The 18,439-nt window shown below is 59.5% G+C and overlaps 1 protein-coding gene across 2 annotated transcripts in view; it reads right to left on the bottom strand.

Annotated features, from left to right (window-relative positions):
- The window catches only part of MDGA1 (MAM domain containing glycosylphosphatidylinositol anchor 1), a gene marked incomplete at both ends in the record, with an annotated part of 44,341 nt that overhangs the window by 15,534 nt on the left and 10,368 nt on the right, over window positions 1-18,439 (bottom strand). For both annotated transcript variants that reach the window (XM_080710957.1, XM_080710956.1), the window contains 5 exons: window positions 736-1,005; window positions 1,104-1,236; window positions 1,746-1,942; window positions 2,354-2,528; window positions 5,914-6,053. In XM_080710957.1, coding sequence (XP_080567083.1) covers window positions 736-1,005; window positions 1,104-1,236; window positions 1,746-1,942; window positions 2,354-2,528; window positions 5,914-6,053 — 915 coding nt within the window. The remainder of the gene's footprint in view (window positions 1-735; window positions 1,006-1,103; window positions 1,237-1,745; window positions 1,943-2,353; window positions 2,529-5,913; window positions 6,054-18,439) is intronic.

Consider the following 18,439-nt stretch of genomic DNA (forward strand, 5'->3'; position numbering starts at 1 on the left):
TCGAACCTGCGTGATCCTCCTGTCTCTGCCTCCCAAGCGCGGGGATGACAAGCGTGCGCCACCACGCCAGGCCTCCCGCTTTTTATTCTTTATTTTGAAGCAGGGTCTGACTGAGTTGCAGAGAGCCTCACTAAGTAGCTGAGGCTGGCTGCAAACTTGCGCTCCTCCTGTCTCAGCCTCCCAAGAACTGGGATAACAAGCGGGCACCACCATGCCCGGCTGGGTCTGTGCTCCGAGTTTTATATTGCTTTCACACTTATGAATCATCTCCAAATTCACTGCAACACTTTGCTGCCGAAGACTTCCGTGTAAAGTATGAGGAAATGAGTGTTACTTATACATAAATCCAGCTAGTCATGTAGAAACCACTGAACGAGTGAGGCCAGCAATGTCTCTTGAAGACTATAGTACCCACATTTGACTTCCTGCAGCCCTCCCAATCTAAGAAAAAAAAAAACAAGCAATCCATACCAGCCCCTCCTAATTCTTAGATTGCTGAGGTTATACTTGGAAATGTGAAGCTTTGCCCTAATTTTAGTCTTTCTGCCACCTGCTGGTAGACAGCTGAATTGCAGGGAAATCAAAGTGCTTGGGACAGGCCTCCTGAACCTGGGTGGTCTACCAATGGGAAGCAGAGGGACCCTTCCCCACTTTGCCGCAGCTCCAGCTCCCGGAGGACGGAGGACGGGGAGCCTGCCTGCCTCGCCGCTCCCCTCCGAGGCCGAGGCCACGTACAGCGCACCAGCAGGTTGACCGTCTTCTTGGCGGGGTTGCCCACGTTGTTGGTGGCGGTACAGTTGTAGTAGCCAGAGTCCCGGGCCTGCACGGAAGGGATGCTGAGGGTGCCGCCCTGGGCCAGGGCCCCCAGGGGCAGTGGGCCGGGCCCGTGGGACCACTGCAGCTGGGGCAGGGGGTCGCCGCCTGTGAGCAGACACTGCACCGTCACGTTCTCGCCAGGGTTAGCCACCAGAGTTTCGTTCACAGACAACTTGAGGGCCGGCGGTGCTGAGAGGACAAGGAGGTGGGTCTCAGGGGGCTGAGAGGGCTGGGGAGGGGAGGCGGGAAGGGGGCCGGGAACGAGCCGGCGAGGGAGGCGCCTGTACCCGTGGTGTTGGTGAGCCGGAAGGTGATGGCCTTGTCGGGGATGCCGCACACGTTACGTACAGACACCTGGCAGGTGTAGCTGGCATAGTCCTGGGGCCGCAGGTTTTTCAGTTTCAGGACCTTGGTCTCCCCCTGGCGGCGGTGGACACCGGGTGAGGGGCCTGCATGGGGCCCCCAGCCCGTGCACTCCACTGACCAGGGACCCTGAGCCCGGGGCCGGCGGGCGGCGCTCTGTGCCTAGTGCTCCCTGTGGGCCGCTCTGGGCCTGAGGCTGCCCAGGGCCAGGCCTTGGTTTCCCCACTCTGGGAAGTGGAAGGACTCTCTTCTTTTATGAGCGGGTTGAACATGGGGCCCATGGGTAACAGGTGGCGAACCGACGGGCACCTCCAAGGTCCTCCCCACCCCCAGCCGGAGGGCGTCACCAGCACCTCCCGGGGCAGCAGGCAGGGACCAGTGGCCCGCGTCGCGGGACTCTATCCTGACTAGCAATGCTCCTGAGAACGGTGCCGGGGCTCCCTGACCCACCCCTGCTCCTGCCTGCTGCTCCCGTCGGGCGGTCCAGAGGCCAGGTCCCAGGCCTCGGCCCAGGACCCCGCCCCGTGGGCTGCGGAGAGGAGCGGCCACGCCAGAGCCATCCTGACCTGGGTGTAGAGGGGCTCGTAGATGTCGACCCCGTTGTCCTGGCTGTGGGACAGCGTGTCCGTGCCCCGCTTCCAGATGAAGCGGGCAGGCGGGTTGGAGTTGACCGTGCAGCGCAGGAACACCGTCTTCTCCTGGTAGAAGTTGCCCCGCACGTCGCTCACAGTCTGGTGCACCGTCAGCACCGGCTCGTCCAGGTCTACAAGGGCCCGGCACCCCTGCAGTCAGTCGGGCGACCCCAAGGCAGGGCGCTCCAGAAAGCAGACAGCCTCGAGGGATGCTTCCGGAAAGCCTCCCCCCCCCCAGCTTGGCCTGCTGTTAGAGGCAGGGACCCCACGACGCCCTCCCGCCCGGCACAGAGGAGGCAGCCACAGGCCGGGCATCAGGAAGTCCTGGCTCAACCCGTCCGCTGTGAACGTGTGGTGTGATCTGCCTGGTGCCTCTGGGCCTCAGCTCCCCAAAGGCAAATCGGCCCTATGGTACAGAGAGTCACAGGGAGATGATCTTCCTGTGTGTGTGCGTGTGAGAGACAGACAGACGGACGGAGAAAATGGACCCCAGGCCTACCCTCAGCCCTATGTGGTTTCGGAACATGCTGCGCCCCACTCACACTGCACGTCCACGCGGATGGACTTGATGGCCGGCACGCCCACACCGTTCTCGGCCTTGCAGTAGTAGCGGCCGCCCTGCGTGCGCGCGACGCGCTCGATGCGCAGCGTCTCGTTGAACACCGACGTCTCCTGGAACTTGTCCGAGGCGCTGCCGGCCGTCTTGGTCCAGCGCACCTGGGCGGGCAGAGCCAGGCCCGGCCGTGAGGGGCCTCGGGGGCCAACACCCTGCGGCGGCACCGCCTGCCGCCCGGCCTAACCCGGGTGCAAAGCCCGGGCACCCAGGGTCGGAGCAGGGGCCTTTCCTTGGTGGCTGTTTATTGTTTGCATTATTGGAAATTGAACCCAGGGCGCTTTACTGCCAAGCTGCAAACCAGCCCTTTTTATTTGTTGCCCAAGCTGGCCTTAAACTTCCATCCTCCTGCCTCGGCCTCCTGAGCAGCTGGGGTTACAGGAGAGTGCCACTGACCCACCAGGGAGGAAGCTCCAAGCGGGGCTGCAGATCTGTGTGGGGGTGCGGCCATTGCCTGGGCGCCTGCCTCTACCGGGAGGACTGAGGGGTGTACCCTTAGTAGACTGACTGCTGGATAAAACTGTATGGTTCCAGCTGCTCATTCAGCGGCCTGTGTGGGCCTGTTATTTAAGGTCCCACACTTTAAAGCATGTTCCGTGCAACAGTAACAGATATAGCATAGTGCCCACTTTGCAAAGTTACCGTGAGGGTTAGCGAATGGTAAAGGACTGAAATGTGGTGCCCGGTGTTTGTTAGTCAGTCAACGAATTTCTACTATAACCACTGCCTTAGATTTTGGAAAAGTACCCAATCAGACTCAGATCGTTACGTCTAAGGACCAGTGGGCGTTGTGAAGCTTCTTTCTGGATCCTGGGGAGGACTGCCATCAGAGAGATAAGGCAAGACTCCCACCCCGGCAAATGCGTCAGTCCACTGTGCTCAGAAACCACAGGCCCGGGAGGGGCAGCCCTTCTCTGGCTGGTGGTCTGCCCTCCTGCGGTCCTACCCCATCCCCAGGCTCTGTGCGTGTGAGCTGCCCTCCGGTCTCCACGCTCTCTGCAGGGCCTGCACCACTGGCGGCGGCGGCTCATCTCCAGGCCCGCCGGCTTCTTCACACTTTCTGCCTGTCCTCTCCAGGCTGCGCCCCGCTGCCTTCCTCGAATCCAATTCCCTAATATTCTCTTTAGCTATCTCTAGGGCATTAAAGTCAAATTTTGGAATTTTTTTTTGTGTGTGTGTGGTACTAGAGATCAAACCCAGGGGCATTCTGCCTCTGAGCTATACCCCCACCCCTATTTTATTTTTAATTTTGAAACAGGGCCTCACTAAGTTGCTGCGGTTGGCCACAAACCCGCAATCCTCCTGTCTCAGCCTCCCAAGGACTGGGATACAGGTGTAGGCCACCACGCCTGGCTGGTTGTTATTGTTTTAAGATTACATATTTTTTATTTCTAGGATTTCTATTTGCTTTTCCCCAAATCTAACTGGAGAGGTTTTATAATCTGTCTTATGGATTCTATTTCTTCCATTATTTTAAACATACTTGTTTGGAAGATCTTTGGGGATTACTCTTATTTTCTTTGGTTACTCAGATATGAGTTGTTGGGCTTATTGGGTCCTGGCACTGTATTCTAAAATATATTATTTAAAAGTTTTACTGCACAGGCTTGTGTTCAGTAAGATTACCTTCAACAGAAATCCTACTTGGGCCCTACAGGCCTATCTGTGGTGTAGTTTTATGGTTGCCTTGCCCGAGATAATGGATTCATAAATTCTAACTAGATTTGTTTTGTTTTCGGTGCTGGGGCTTGAGTCGAAGGGCATTCTGCCTCCGAGCTACACTCTAGTAGCAGAAGGCAGGAACGGATTGGAGGGGCGAGGACCGGTGACCACGGGCTGACCTGGGGCCAAGGCACAGGGCTGGAGATCTGTCCTGGAGAGGCCGTGAGGAATAGAGGAGACCATGCCCCGGACGGAGAAGCAAAACACTCCGAGGCCTACTATGTGAGAACAGGCAGGAGTGAGGCCTGAGCCCAGGCTGCGAACCCAAGACCCAAGGCAGGCACGTGTCAAAAACCCTGAGCAAACAGGAAAACAGAGCTGGGCGTGGCAGGCGCACTTGTCATCCCAGCACTCGGGAGGCTGAGACAGGAGGATCGCGGCTTGAGGACAGACTTAGCTACTTAGTGAGGCCCTCTGCAACTCAGTGAGACCTTGTTTTAAAATAAAGAATAAAGCCAAGCGTGGTGGCGCACGCTTGTAATCCCCACGCTTAGGAAGCGAAGACAGGAGGATCACTCAGGTTCAAAGCCAGCCGCGCTGGCTTAAAGAGACCCTGTTTCCAAATAAAAATATAAAAAATAGGTGTCTGGGAGTGTAGCCCGGAGGTAGAAGGGTTTCCAGGAACCCCAGTACCACCAAAAAGGAAGGAAGGAAGGAAGGAAGGAAGGAAAGAAAGAAAGAAAGAAAGAAAGAAAGAAAGAAAGAAAGAAAGAAAGAAAACAGAGCTGGAGGTATAGCTCAAAGGTAGACTGCCCCTGGGTTCCATCTCCAGTACCGAAAAAACAAAACAAAAACATGGAAAATGACCACGTGAGCACGGCGCCCAGGGGACGGGCGGCCCGCTGCCTGGCTGGCCCTGAGGAAGGACCGTCCCTGAAGCACTGCCGCCGGCAGACACCAGCCTGCATCCAGCAGCATTGTTCTCATTTCTAGAACCTGTGAGGAGAAGGCGCGGGCAGTGACAGTATCTTCGGGTTGAAAGGGTCTTTGGGGGTTTCGGTGTGCATCTTACCTGTCCAAGGCCACACCTACCAGAGCCATTTCTGTTCCCAAAACTCCCCGGACCAAAAAAAAAATTCATATTTCACTGTCCTTCCCTGGATCCAATTGCCACCTTTCCTGCTGCTATTAAAGGTCACAGCAGCTCAGCAGCAAATTCCACGGCCTCCTCTCTCTCCTCCCTAAGGATCAGCCAACGCTCCCTGCCTGACCTGCACACCGGTGGGGACAAAACGCGCTGGCATTTCCAGGCACCTGTTGTCTTCTGTTCCCTCCTCACGGCTTTGGGGCTTGGGGAGCTGGCCCGCCAGAGGCCCTGAAGTAGAGGCTGTCCTGTGTGAGGCCTGGGACCCGGGAGCCCAGCCCAAGGGGCTTGCTCTGGGAGGGAGCACGCCCGCCATGGCGGACACCGGCTCTGCAGCCCAGCGCACTACACTGTGTGGCCTGGGGCTTTGCCCCGCCTCTGAGCCTCAGTGTACCCAGCTGTAATGCGTGTACAACAGGGCCCTGGGAGCCTTCCTCACAGCGTGGCTGTGAGCATCCTAAGAGAAGACGTGAGAAGGACCGCGAGGTGCCGGGCGTGTGTATGCTCAGTGGAGATGGAGCCAGGACCTGGCAATGCACTTCTTGCCGGTGTCTCCAGGTGCGCGAGCCCCCAGCCCTTCCATCCCGGGGGTGGGGGGCTCACGCCCAGCCCTTCCTGGCCATCTGCGGCCCCCTCACCAGTGCCTGCGCCTGCTGCCGCTCAGATCTGGTCCCATGGCTCACCTGGGGCCGGGGGTGGCCGGTGACCAGGCACTGTAGCACCAGGGTGTCCCCCTCGCGGATGGTGTAGACGCGTTCACTCACGTTGTCCTCCTTGACCACGCACGCCTGGCCCGCGTGCACAATCTGGGCCTGGGCCGGAGCTGGCGGGAGAAAGGAGGGAGGGCCAGGTGAGGTGACCAGTCCTCAGCCTGCCCCAGAGATCGGGAGAAAAGAAGGAACGCTGTCTGTGTGGGACCCACAGTGGTGGGGGACGGTCGCCAGGAGAGATGGTGAGCACGTGTCAGGACCCCAGGGGCTCTACACGGCAGCCTGGGGGCCTCCTAGCGCCGTCCATGGCACCCACGAAACTAGCTCCTGAGGCAGCCTGGCTGCAGAGCAAGAAAGTTGGGGCAGCCCCTGGGAGAGCCCCAGGCCACATTTAACTGTGCAGACGGTGGCGGGTCTGCCAACCCAGAGCCTCCGTGCCCAAGTGACCATCCTGCCTGCCCGCTGCCACAGAGGAAGGAACCTGAGCGGGCTGTCAGGAGGCTGTGACCCCGGGCAACTTCACACACCCTTCTGAGCCCCCTATTTCCCCACTGGTAGGAGGGGAGTGGATTAGAGGACCTCTGGGGTCTTTTCCAACTGGTAATCACCATATAATCCTCGCGTAAGATACACTAGGCTTGGGTCTCAACCTGACACCGTCACGCTCTGTCGTGAAAACGCACGACATCACCGTCGCGTTGCAGATAGCCATCTGTGGCCAGGTCCTCGGGAAATCACAGCAAGAAGCCGGCTACCGGCTACACGGGAGATGATGCACTGCCGGCTGCCGATAAGACCAGGAGACCACCTGGCTGTCTGCAAGAGGCCTGGGGTGCCTCTCACCATGGAAGACATCCATTTAACAGGCTCCAGAGGGAGATAAGCTGTAATCTCGGACACTGTGGCTGGCCCGGAGCAGGGCGGAGCGTGGACAGGGCTTTGGCGGTGATAAGGAATACGGAAAGGGGCCGTGGCGCCGGGCCGGCCCGGGGCGCTGGCCACCTGGCAGGCTTGCTTCCTCGCTGGAGACGGCCCCGGGTGGGCATCGTGGACAATGCTGTCAGGATTATCTGCCTGCCCTCGACAAGCACGGACTGCCAAGACCAGACGCTTTGGAGGAGACGTGGGCCGTGTCTACAGAAGCAGAGCAAGCAGAGGCCCAGGGGCGGTAACCGCGCTCCCGGTGTCCCTAGCAGAGACACGTCCTTACGGCGCCCACACACGCCTGTGAGCACAAGAGTGTTCTCCACGGCCTTGTCCCCAAGAGCTAAAAACCAGAAACGGCCCATATGACCTCAAGAGTGATACGTAAGGGAATCGGCGACTCTGCACAACGGAACACTACGCGCAACTGAAGAGAAATGGACTCGGGTCATTTTGCCGGCCTAGCACGCCCAAGTCCTGGGGTCCAGTCCTCAGTACCACACGCACACGCACATACGCACACACACACACACACATGTGCGCGCACACGCGCGCGCACACACACACATACACGCACGCACATGCACACGCACGCACACACACATACACATGCACACACGCGCACACATACATGCACGCACACACACACACGCACGCGCACACAGATTATCCAAGAGAATCCATCAGTCATTATAGTTGCTAATTTGGTTCTAGGTACAGAATCTTCTTTACGAGTAGATTCTTTTTCCTCCTCCTCCTTCTTCTCCTCCTTTTTCTTTATTATTTGTGTTTTGTGTTTTTCTTCGTTCTGGGGATTGAACCCAGCTGTGTTCTACCTCTGAGCTATGCCCTCAGCCCGTGTATGTTGAAACAGTGTCTCACTAGGTTGCTGAGGCTGGCCTCGAACCTGTGACCTCCTGAGTTCTGGGATCACAGGCCTGCGGCACCGCGCCTGGCTTGGGGTTTCCTCCTTGAACGCGTGCTGGCCTTGGCCTTGCCATTCAGGTGCCTTCACCACACTCAGCCTCCCCTGGAAGCCACTAACCCCGGGAGTGGCCGGACCCCTGCTACTGACCTTGACCCGGAAGAGGTCCTGGACCCTTGACCTCAGCCCCTGCTCTGCACGGCCTGGGCCCTGGACCAACAGGAGCATCTGATTCCCAGGGCAGCTGGGCCAGGGCTGGAGTCGCGGGGCACCGTGACAGCCCGTCCTTCAGCCTGTCTGACGACAGCTGTTCTAGGCCGCCACTGTGCCAGATGCCGGGGACCCAGGGGTGAGAGGCCAGCCAGGCCCGGCTCACAGGGCGCCCGTTGGAGAAACCGAGGGCAAGCCAGGGCGAAGGAAGGCGGGTCCTGGAGCCGTGTGCAGCTGGGTGGCAGGGCGCCACTTCGCACGCACGAGGCCCAGGTCTGGTTCCCAGCACCAAAACTGCAGAAAGCCAGCTCCCTGCCTCTGTCCTGACACTTTCAGGGTGAGTGCAGGGCTGGGAGGCAACGCAGAGGGGCTGCAGCAGCCCTTCCTGGAGCTGGTTGACTGTGCCCGGGGCAGGGCCGGTGCTGACGCCTTGGCCCTCCGAGGGCCACTGAGCTGTCAGGACAGGGCAGGACAGAATAGAGATCTGCACGCTAGTCCCGGCTGCCACTGGTCAGTCGTTCCACAAACCCACATCAGTGCAAGGTGCTAGCTAAATCTGCTGCCGAGTGTGGAGCTGTGGCATCCAGGCCCTGGGGAAGTCTAGAAGGGCAGGGATAAGAATCGTGCCTGTAGCTGGGCGCCCCGGCACGTGCCCGAAACCCCAGCCCTTGGGAGGCAGAGACGGGAGGATTGCAGGTTTGAGGCCAGACACAGCTACTTGGCGAGGCCCTGTTTCAAAATTTAAAAAGTAAAATAGGGCTGAAGGTGTAGCCCAGAGGTAGAACGCTCCTGGGTCCAATCTCTAATACTGCAAATGATAATATTGATAACAATAATAATGATGACGGTGGTGCCGATTGAGGCCTGCTGAGGCCTGGGGGACAGCTCGGTGGCAGAGCACATACCATCCACACACAGAGGCCCTGGGTCCAGTCCCCACACCAGCGGGGCCGAGAGGGGCTGCGGAGAGCTAGAGGCCCGCGCCCCACGCCGCGTCTTCCCCAGCCCAGTGGCAGCGGCCCCAACACTACCACTCGCTGGGCCCTGACTGCTCCAGCCTGCGTCGAGAGCTGCATACTAACATTCGATGCCCTCAACAAGCCTACTATTGTTCTTCTCCTCAGATTCGAAGGCTGTGGTCCAGCGAGGTGGAGTTAGCTGCCGGGGACGCCCTGCTGGTCTGTAGTCTGTCTCCACCCCCAGGACCCCGTGCATGTCCACTCCCGGGCGGGGCCGGTCCCACACAGCAGCCTTAAGAACCAGCCCTCGCTCGCCCGGACCCCTCCGCCCTCCCAGCTCCTGGCACACACATGTTTATCGATTCTTTTATGCATGTAATGCAAATGGACACTTAATAATTTAGCGGAGTTAACAGTGCTGAAATATTAACAGGCCTTTCTCTTTTAATTAGCTGCTCAGAGAATGGCGGCTGGGGTCTTGGGAGGAGGCTGTTCAGGCAGGCGCCAGGCCGGCTTCCCCGGGCCTCCGGTCGGGAGCGGACTCCGCGCCTCTCCTGTGTCCGGAAGCCGGGGCAGAGCAGGCCTCTGGGCCCTCCCGTGCTGCCCGCCACCCTGGTGTCCACAGAGCTGGCTGTCCTCCACCAGCCGCGCGGCCAGGGGACTTTTCAGGAGCCCTCTGCGTCTGCGGGAGGCTCCAGCTCTGGGTGCGGAGAGCCAGTTTGAAGCAGGGCTACCCACTCCCCTGGCCCCTGCTGCAGGTGACCAGGAGGAGGCATGTCACCTCCGTCATTCTCGCAGGTCTTGGGCCCAAGTCCGGGGCCTCCCTCTCTCTCTTCCTGTCTTCTCAAGCCTTTGAGGACACACGCAACCGCCTTTCAATCGGCCAACGACTCGCTGATCTGTTCTGTGACATTTCCTGAGCACCTGTTTTGTGGAACTGCCGCCCTCGGCGCTCAGGTGCAGTGGCCTACAAGAGAGGTCCCACACGCAGAGCTGCCGGGCCAGTCCGCCTCCACGGCAAGGCCTGTTCTGCTAATCAAAACCAAACCCGTGTTCAGCCGACCTCCCCTTTGGCTGTGAAACATCTGTCCCCAGCCTGAGCACATGTACCTCTGACCTCTGGGCATCGGCGCTGTCATGGAGCGTGGCAATCAGCCGCGGTCAAAAAGATCAGTGTGCGGCTGCCAGAGACTCGCTACAGTTAAGCGGAAGGGAAAAAAGAAAAGGTCTGCTTGTGTGGTCAGACTTGTGTCTGGCTGCCGCCTGCAAGGCCTGGTTCTGTTTGCAGAGCCGGAAGCTTCTGGAAGAGGCTGACCCTGTTAACCTTGCACTGCTGAAAGTGGTGGCCAGGACGGCCGTGCCCAGTCCCTGTGGCCAGGGCGGCTGGCCTTGTAGGGAGGCACCCAGGTGCAGGACCTGCTGCCGCTCGCAGGATCACTGGATATAATCTGCACACCCGCTTACAGAGCTCTGGGATGTCTAGACGCATTGCCAGGAAAACCCTCGAAATGAGGACTCACAGGGCCCCTGGGGAAACTACAAAGGGATTTCCTCTCTGGTGGCCCCAAGACACCAGGATCAAAGCGCTGATGCCGGGATGAGGGCCGCTCTGGTCATGAGCGGGAAGGGGGCGATGGGGCACCCTACCTGCGGCCACGTGACCTTGGCAGGCTGCTAGCCTCGTCCGCCTCAGTCCTTCACATGCAGGATGGGGGGCGGCACCTCACCGGCTCTGCCGGGAAGAACTTGCGGCCGTGGCAAGGTCTCCAGGAGGCTGTGCTCACGGTGATGACTCCCTGGCCGGCTCCCAGTACGTCCCAGTTTCGGTTTCACTAGAAACTAAAGCCCAAGCCTCTTTGGGAACCCGTTTCAAAGTCCTCAAGAGGAGCATGGTAGACCCAACGAGGAGGGCCGCTTCGGAGGGGCGGCAAAAGCACAATCCCAAGAGACCAGCACCTCAAGAGATGCAGGCCGCGCGTGGGCACGGCCGGCAGGAAAGATCATGCAGAGAGCGTCCAGGGTGATGGCGGAAGAGAGGGGCCTCCCCCGGCGGGCACGGAATGGGCCTGGGAACCCAGGACCCGGGCCCCGGCCTAGGGACATGCACTCACGAGGGTCATTCGTTAAATTTTCTTGGCTGGGTCCTCATCTCTCAGCCCATCAATCCCTGCCGTCGCTGTGGCTCACCTGGCCGGGATCTCTGCCAAACCCAAAGAAACCAGGAGAGGTACAGGAGAATGGTAAAACCCAGCCGGGCGTGGTGGCACACTCCTGTGATCCCAGCACTTGGGAGGCTGAGACAGGAGGATCACAGGTCTAAGGCCAGCCTCAGCAGCTCAGTGAGGTCCCGAGCAACTTGGGGGACCCTGTTTCTAAATTAAAAACAAAATAGGGCTGAAGGTGTAGCTTGGAGGTAGAACAACATTTCCTGGTACTGAACAAACAAAAAAAGATAAAACCCGATGTGGCTGAGCTGTGCACAAAGCCAACTCCAACCCGGCGGGCTAGAGCCCAGTTACGACCAAGCCTCACCTGTCAGAAGGGCCCCGCTGTGGGGCTGTGTGCGTCTGTGCTCCTGGGTGCTGAACCCGCCGCGCAGCTCTCTATGGCTGAGCTACACCCCAGCTCTGTTTGTTTATTATGTATTTATTTATTTATTTATTTATTTATTTATGTTTGTGTGTGGTACTAGGGATTGAACCCAGGAACATTCTACCTCCAAGTTACACTCCCAGCCCTATTTTACTCTTTTATTTTTAATAGGTTCTCATTAAGTTGCCGAGGCTATCTACAAGCCCATGCTCCTCCTGCATCAGCCTCGCCTCTGTTGTTACTTATTTATTGGTATGGTACTAGAGATTGAACCCAGGGGCATTCTACCTCTGACTGAGCCACACCCTCAGACCTGTTTTATTATTTGTTTATTTATGGTACTGGGGATGGAACTCATCCCTGGTACCTCAGGTGCAGTCTACCTCTGACTACACCCTATCCCTAATTTTATTTTTGTGTATGTGGTACTGAGGGTTGAACCTAGGGGCAATCTACATCCAAGCTATACCCCTCAGACCCATATTTTATTCTCTGTTTTGAAACAGGGTCCTCTCTCTGCCTCCCAAGTACTGGCATCACAGGTATGCGCCACCACGCCAGCTCTGGTGTAGGGTTTCGGTCCAGGCTGCTGCAGCCACTGCTGTGTCTTGAGGCCAATTGTTAACCCTCTAGAGTCTCGGATTCCTGAGTATAAAACGGGTATAAGCACACTCCCTACCGTGAGGTTAAACACGAGAGTGGCTGCCTAGGAGGAACTCCAGAGAGCAGGCAGAGGGAGGGAAGGAAGCCAATCCCACACCTGAGGCTGGCCCCGAGAAGCCGGCCTGTTCCAATGGGGAGCCACACAGCCCCTGAGTCCTTGGGCCCTAGGGACAGCCCCCTCCTGGGCTCCAGCCCCGAATGCCGAATGCCGAGCCCGGGCCAGCCCGGAGATGAGAGGGAGATGCCAGCTCCTTCTGCAGCCAGTGGGTGAGGCCCGCCGGGGACCCTGAGCCCTCAGGTAGGAAAGGGGTGGAGGCGGCGGGCGGGATTTGGCCTGCAAGAGCCGAGCTGAGGCCGGCTGCTGCTGTGCACACCCGTCATCCCAGAGCTGTGGTGGCTGAGACAGGAGGATCACAGGTTCAAGGCCAACCTTAGCATCTTAGGCCCTGCGCAACTTAGCGAGACCCTGTTTCAAAATTAAAGAATAGGGCTGAGAGTGTAGCTCAAAAGAAGTATGCCCCCGGGTTCAACAAACGAGAGACCCAAACAAGGCCTTGAAAACCAGAAGCTAAACAGCGCGTCTCGCTGCTCCTCGAACCCGCGCCAACGCCCTCCTGGAACCCCCGGCCAGATTCTCAGGAGCACAGCCGCGGCGCCAAAGAGGACCAGGAAACCGCTCCCACCCAGTGCCCCGCGAGGCATCTCACTTGGGGGATGCGGGCCCAGGGGACAAGTTCAGGGGGAAAAGATGGAGGTCACTACTTAGGAGAAAGGGAATCCGGCGCCGCCCCGGCCGCTCTGGCAGGGCAGGCACCGAGCCCCAAGCCGCGCCACGGGAGTGAGTGACAGGGCTGAGGGCTGGTCGATAGCCCAAGACCCGCGTGTCGGAGATAAAGTCAGCGAGGGAGCGGAACGGCCACTGTTCCCCGCCACGTAAAGCAGACAGGTGCGGCGGGGAATGTCGAAGGAGTGGTTAATGCCTGCCGCCGCTGGGCCACTTTTTTTCCTATAAAGTTGTTTAAGTGGATAATAATAACAATAACAGTTCTGAAGGCAAAATCAATCCTGCAGCTGAGCCCGGGCGGGGCCTTGGTCCCCAGCACCGACAAGAGGGAGGGGAGGACGGTGCTTCTGAGGGGCGTGACGGCTCCCTCCTAGAGCAGCTGGGAAGCAACCCCAGGGCAGGGGCTGGGGCTGCCACCGGCTACCAGAGGCCTCCTGCCCAAAGCCAGCCAGCTTTATGCTCCTCCCACCCACTGACCTCCGGCCACCTCCCCTGCTGGCCCCCGGCACCAAGACCCGCTCTGTACCCCTCACACCATCTCCTGCTGCCGACCAACTGCCAGCCAGTAGCCTGGGGTCACCATGTCCTCTCCACCCATACGGCGAGCCCCACCCAGCCCCTCAATGGCGCCTGGCCTTGGCCACCGCTACGCCCCCATCCCCCCCCCCCTGCAGCCCATTTGGAACAAGCAGCCAAAGAGATCCCTTAATCACACCAAGCCAGAGCCTGCCTCGTCTCTGCTCAAAACCCTGCTGCGGCCCTGTCGCCCTTGGAGTCGAAGCCAACCACTTTTTCAGTAGCCTGCTGTGCCCTCCTCATCTGCCCGCTCCGTCTCATCCTCACTTCCCCTCCCTGCTCCCTTGCTCTTTCAAGCAGGCCGCGCCTACCTCAGGACCTCGGCACCTGCCTTCCCTGCCAGGATGACTCTGCCCAGCCCTCCCAGAAGGTCCCATCGCACCCTTCGGCTCCCTCCAAGGAGCCTGCCCCGCAGCCAGTTTAAGACAGCATGCCGGCCCACCCCACCTCGCGCGGGCCCTCCCAGGCCCCTGTGCACTACAGCCCTCGTCTACGCCAGCGGGAGAGGGCGCGCCTTCAGTGTCCCTGAATCGCAGACGCCCAGGGAGCGAGAGCGCGGCAGACCCTCGAAAGGAAGGAGCCGTCGCTTTTTCTAAGAGTCAATTTAGGAACTAAAAAGCTTGGACACACACTTTAACACCAGGCACATTTGTAAAGCAGGAACTGTCATGTCGGCCCTCCTGCTTAAGTGTTCTATTTACTGTTCCTCTATCACTGGAGAGCGTCTCTTATTTTTTGGCTAAAATCTTAGGCGCCACCTGAGTGGTGCACCACGGTCTGACCGTGCCGTGCCGGCTCCCTCTGAGGAAGGTGCTGTTAGGAGCCCTGTCTTGCAGGAAGCTGAGGCAGGGTCGCGAGCCCAGGCAGAACCTGAAGGCGGAGCGCATTCCGGTTTCTGAGGTCTCTGCGGGCCCGCGGGCCGCCCACCGCCTCCCTGAGCCTGAGCGCTGAGATGATTATACACCGACGTTGATATATTTAGTTAAGTGATTCTGAAATTAGACCTCGTGGTGTCATGGAGCCTGGAGAGTCATGTGCAACCGCTGGCCTCAGAGCTGCCAGTCGCTGACACGGGTGTGAAGGCCTGGGTGGCTCGCTCCCTCCCGGGGCCGGGGCCAGGGCAGGAGGGAAGAAAGAGGGGCAGGAGCGCGAGGCTGCACAGGTCAGCCACGGGGCTGACCCTTCCCAGCATCTTCCTTCCGGTTGCCATGGCGCCACCTCTGCCAGACCCGGGGCCCTTGTGAGGACCTTGTGTGGGGCCCGAGGAAGCGAGCTGTGCGTGGAGGACCCTGGAAGACATCTCAGGAAGGAGGGGGAGGTGCTGTCGGGCGGGAGCAGCGCTGGAGGGACAGGGAGGCCGCAGAGGAGGATGGGACTCCTGGGGCAGCAGCCCAGCCAGGGAAACAGTAGGTACTTAGTCAACGTCAGGCGGAACAGCGCTATGGGAGGTATCAGCAAAGCCAGGAATGGAGTGTGAGCCTGCAGTCGGTCGGGAAGACGTCCTCCCCGGCACGGGGTGCACACCTGTTATCCCAGTAGGACAGTAGGATGGCGAGTTTGAGGCCAGCCTCAACAACTCAGACCCTGTTTCAAAAGAAAACAGGGCTGGGGGTGTAGCTCAGAGGGAAACCCCCGCCCCGGGTTCAATCCCCTGTATCAACAACAAAAACCAAGGCTCAGCTCTCCCCAGCCCCCGCCCAGAGAGGCCGTCGGCCGGCTGGGACCACTGTCCCCGGCCCGCCCCCACCCTGGCACGGGCGCAGCGGGTGAGCGCACGCCTGGCGCGGGCCCAGTGCCCGGGAGAGAGGCTCCGAGCAAGCCGCTTTGTATTTTGTGAAAACCAAATCCACAGCCGCGCTCTCTGGCTAAGCAAGGCCCGCTGGGAAGGCTGGCAGCCTCCCCTCGCTCCCTGCCAGCCACAACGCCCTCCTCCCCGGGCCCCAGGCAGCCAGGGCAGCCCCAGCCACCGCCCTGGCCAGGCCGGGGTGCGCCCTCCCACCCTGACCCCGTCCAGCTCGAAATAAATTGGAATACAAATCGGAGCTGAGTGCCTTCCTCTGTTTGAACAAATTGCTGTGGGCCCTCCCCGTCTCAGGTCAGGGCTCGCGATGGGGGATATTTTCACTTGCCGACTGCTAATAGACTCGAGAGAAGCTGCTGGATCGATCGAGGCCAGGAAAATTAGCCAGGAGCTCCAGGCCAGCTTCGGCCTGCCGCCCCCAACGCAGGCCTCCCGGAAGGGGTGGGCAGCCACCCCAGACAATGCCTGTGCCCGCCCACCGCGCCGGGATCAAGGCAAGGGGCCATCTGGAGGACAGGGGGGGGTAAGGTGGACCCAGAGCAGACCCCCAGGAGGTCTACAGACCCCAAGCACACCCACAGATGCACCTGCAGGCAGCCCCGGGCACTCACACAGCTACGCACACTCACGCCCACTGATTCACGTGTGTACAAAAAGCACAAGCGCTCTGGTGCAAGACACAGAGAACGCATGGAATGTGTTCATTCTTCAGCTCCTGTCGGTGCCCGGAGAACTGTGTGTCACGCCCAGGGCCTACACACCCGCCCCAGCAGGAGGGAAGAGTGCAGCCCACACATCTCAGCCCTGCCCCAAGGCTCCCCAGAAAGCAAAGGAGCCAGCCAGAAAGAGGTGTCGGCTTCGGGCACCCCGGGGCGTCCCTGGCAGAAAGCTCTGGCAGGCAACACGCAGGCCCGCTGTGCTGGTGAACGGTGCGGAGAGAAGGCCACTCAGGTCTCCAGACACACGCACACGCGCACACGCGCACACGCACACACACACGCGCGGCCAGCTGGAGCCCAGATCTGGTTTAGGAGATAGACTGGCCGTCGCTGGCCTGGCGAGAGAGACCCTTTGCAGCTGGCCCCTGGCCTCTGCCTCTGCAGCCTGAGCAGGCGGAACCAGGTAACCTCCGAGCCATTCCTCTCACCGTCCACAATGCCAAGCCGAGCCCTGCTTGCTGTGTGGCCCGAGGGCTTCTCTCGGCCTCTCTGGGCCGCAGGTCTCTCTTCTGACGGGTGATTAGATTCGCCCGGGTCCCTCTGGCTCTGAGTCTGACTCTAGGCCCTCTCTGTTGTTTCGCTCTCTGCCGTCTCCTTGGCACCCAGAACAGTGTCCGCATGTCGGAGGTGCTCCATAGATACTGATTAACTGAGCTCAGGTGCCGCTGAGAGCGAGGCGGCAGAGATGCTCTAAGGACGGGGAGCTGCTCCAAGATGAATCCACCGGGCGCGGCGGCTCAGGCACACAGTCCCAGGGCTTGGGAGGCGAGAAGGGAGGATCGCAGGTTCGAGGCCAGCCTCAGCAACTTAGAGCCTCGACAACTAAGCAAGATCCAGTTTCAAAATAAAAATAAGGGCTGGGGAGGTGGCTCGGTGGCAGACTGCTTGCCTAGCACTCACCAGGCGCCAGTACTGCAAGGAAAGACTCAAACTAAACAACAAAACAAAAAATAAAAAAAGGCTGGGGTGTATCTCAGAGGTAGAATGCCTCTGGGTTCCATCCCCAGTACAAAACAAAACCCAAACCAGGTGCAGAGCAGCCACAGGCAGGCTCTGACGTGGGAGAGAGTGGGCAAAGTGCAGGACCTCACCAGCCACTCTGAGCCCAGCAGCCCTCCCGCTCAGACTCCTGCCGGAGCGGAGCGAGAGCCTGGGCTCAGAGACAGCCCTCCACCAGGCCTCCGAACTCGTGGCGATGCCTAAGGACCCCACAGAACCTCCGTCCGTCCCCAGTGATCCCAGGCCTGTCCTTCGGAGACAGCCTGAATTCTATCAGGCGGGTCTTGGGAATATCGACCAACCGGGGTTCTGGTCACAGAAGTAGGTGAGCAGCTCACAGGTCTGACGCCGCGGGGAGAGTTTATGGCTGGAATTGGGGCCGATACACACAGCTCAGAAGGCCAGGACTAAGAACAAGGCACCCGGGGCTGCAGGTGCCCTGCCCGCACATCCCCGGCCCTTGAATGGCCCCGGCCCACCTCCCAGCCACCAGCTCCGCGGGCACCATGCTGCCCAGGGCCGCCTCTGGCCACTAGAGCTCACACACCTGCGCACAGGGGCTGCCAGCCTCAGCCTCGGGGAGGTGGACCCAGTGTCTCCACGCCCATGCCCTCACCGGATGCCACCGAAAAACACCTGTCGGTGCCCGGAGCTTCCAGGGCCATACAGGTACCCAGAAACCCCGTGTACTCACGCACACCAAATACCCCTCCACGAGCTGGGGTGGTGGTGCACACCTGGAATCCCAGTACTTGGGAGGCAGGAGGAGGACAGGCTCAGGGACAGCCTCAGCAAGTCAGCAAGACCATTTCCAAGTTAAAAATTAAAAACAGGGCTGGGGGTATAGCTCAGAGATAGAATGTCCCTGGGTTCCGTCCCCAGCACCACACACACACACACACACACACCCCACACACCCCACAGTGTTTGTGCCCATCCCCAACTCTACTGTGTCCCCAGCATGGCTGCACGTGTCTGTAATCCCAGTGACTCTGGAGGCTAGAGGGCAGCCTAGGACACTTAGCAAAACCCTGTCTCAAAATAAAAAGGGCTGGGGTATAACTCAATCACAAGGCTCTGGGTGTGCTCCCGTACGATGGATGGATGGATGGATGGATGGATGGACGGACGGGAGGATGGGCTGACAATATTTCCCAGCCTCCCCTACAGCTACAAACGGTCACTGACATGTGAGCAGCGGCCACTGGAGGGAACTCCTGGGAAAGCTTAGAGGAAGCCCACTCCCCAGTAGGCTCCCCTTCAAGGGTCCTCCCTTCCTCCTGCCTGGGACGAGTCGTGATATCTGGGCGCCGCAGCCCTTGGGGGCCCGAGGCGAGACGCGCTAAG

The sequence above is a fragment of the Muscardinus avellanarius genome, assembly GCF_963383645.1.
Source record: "Muscardinus avellanarius genome assembly, chromosome: 14".
NCBI classification, from domain to species: Eukaryota; Metazoa; Chordata; class Mammalia; order Rodentia; family Gliridae; genus Muscardinus; species Muscardinus avellanarius.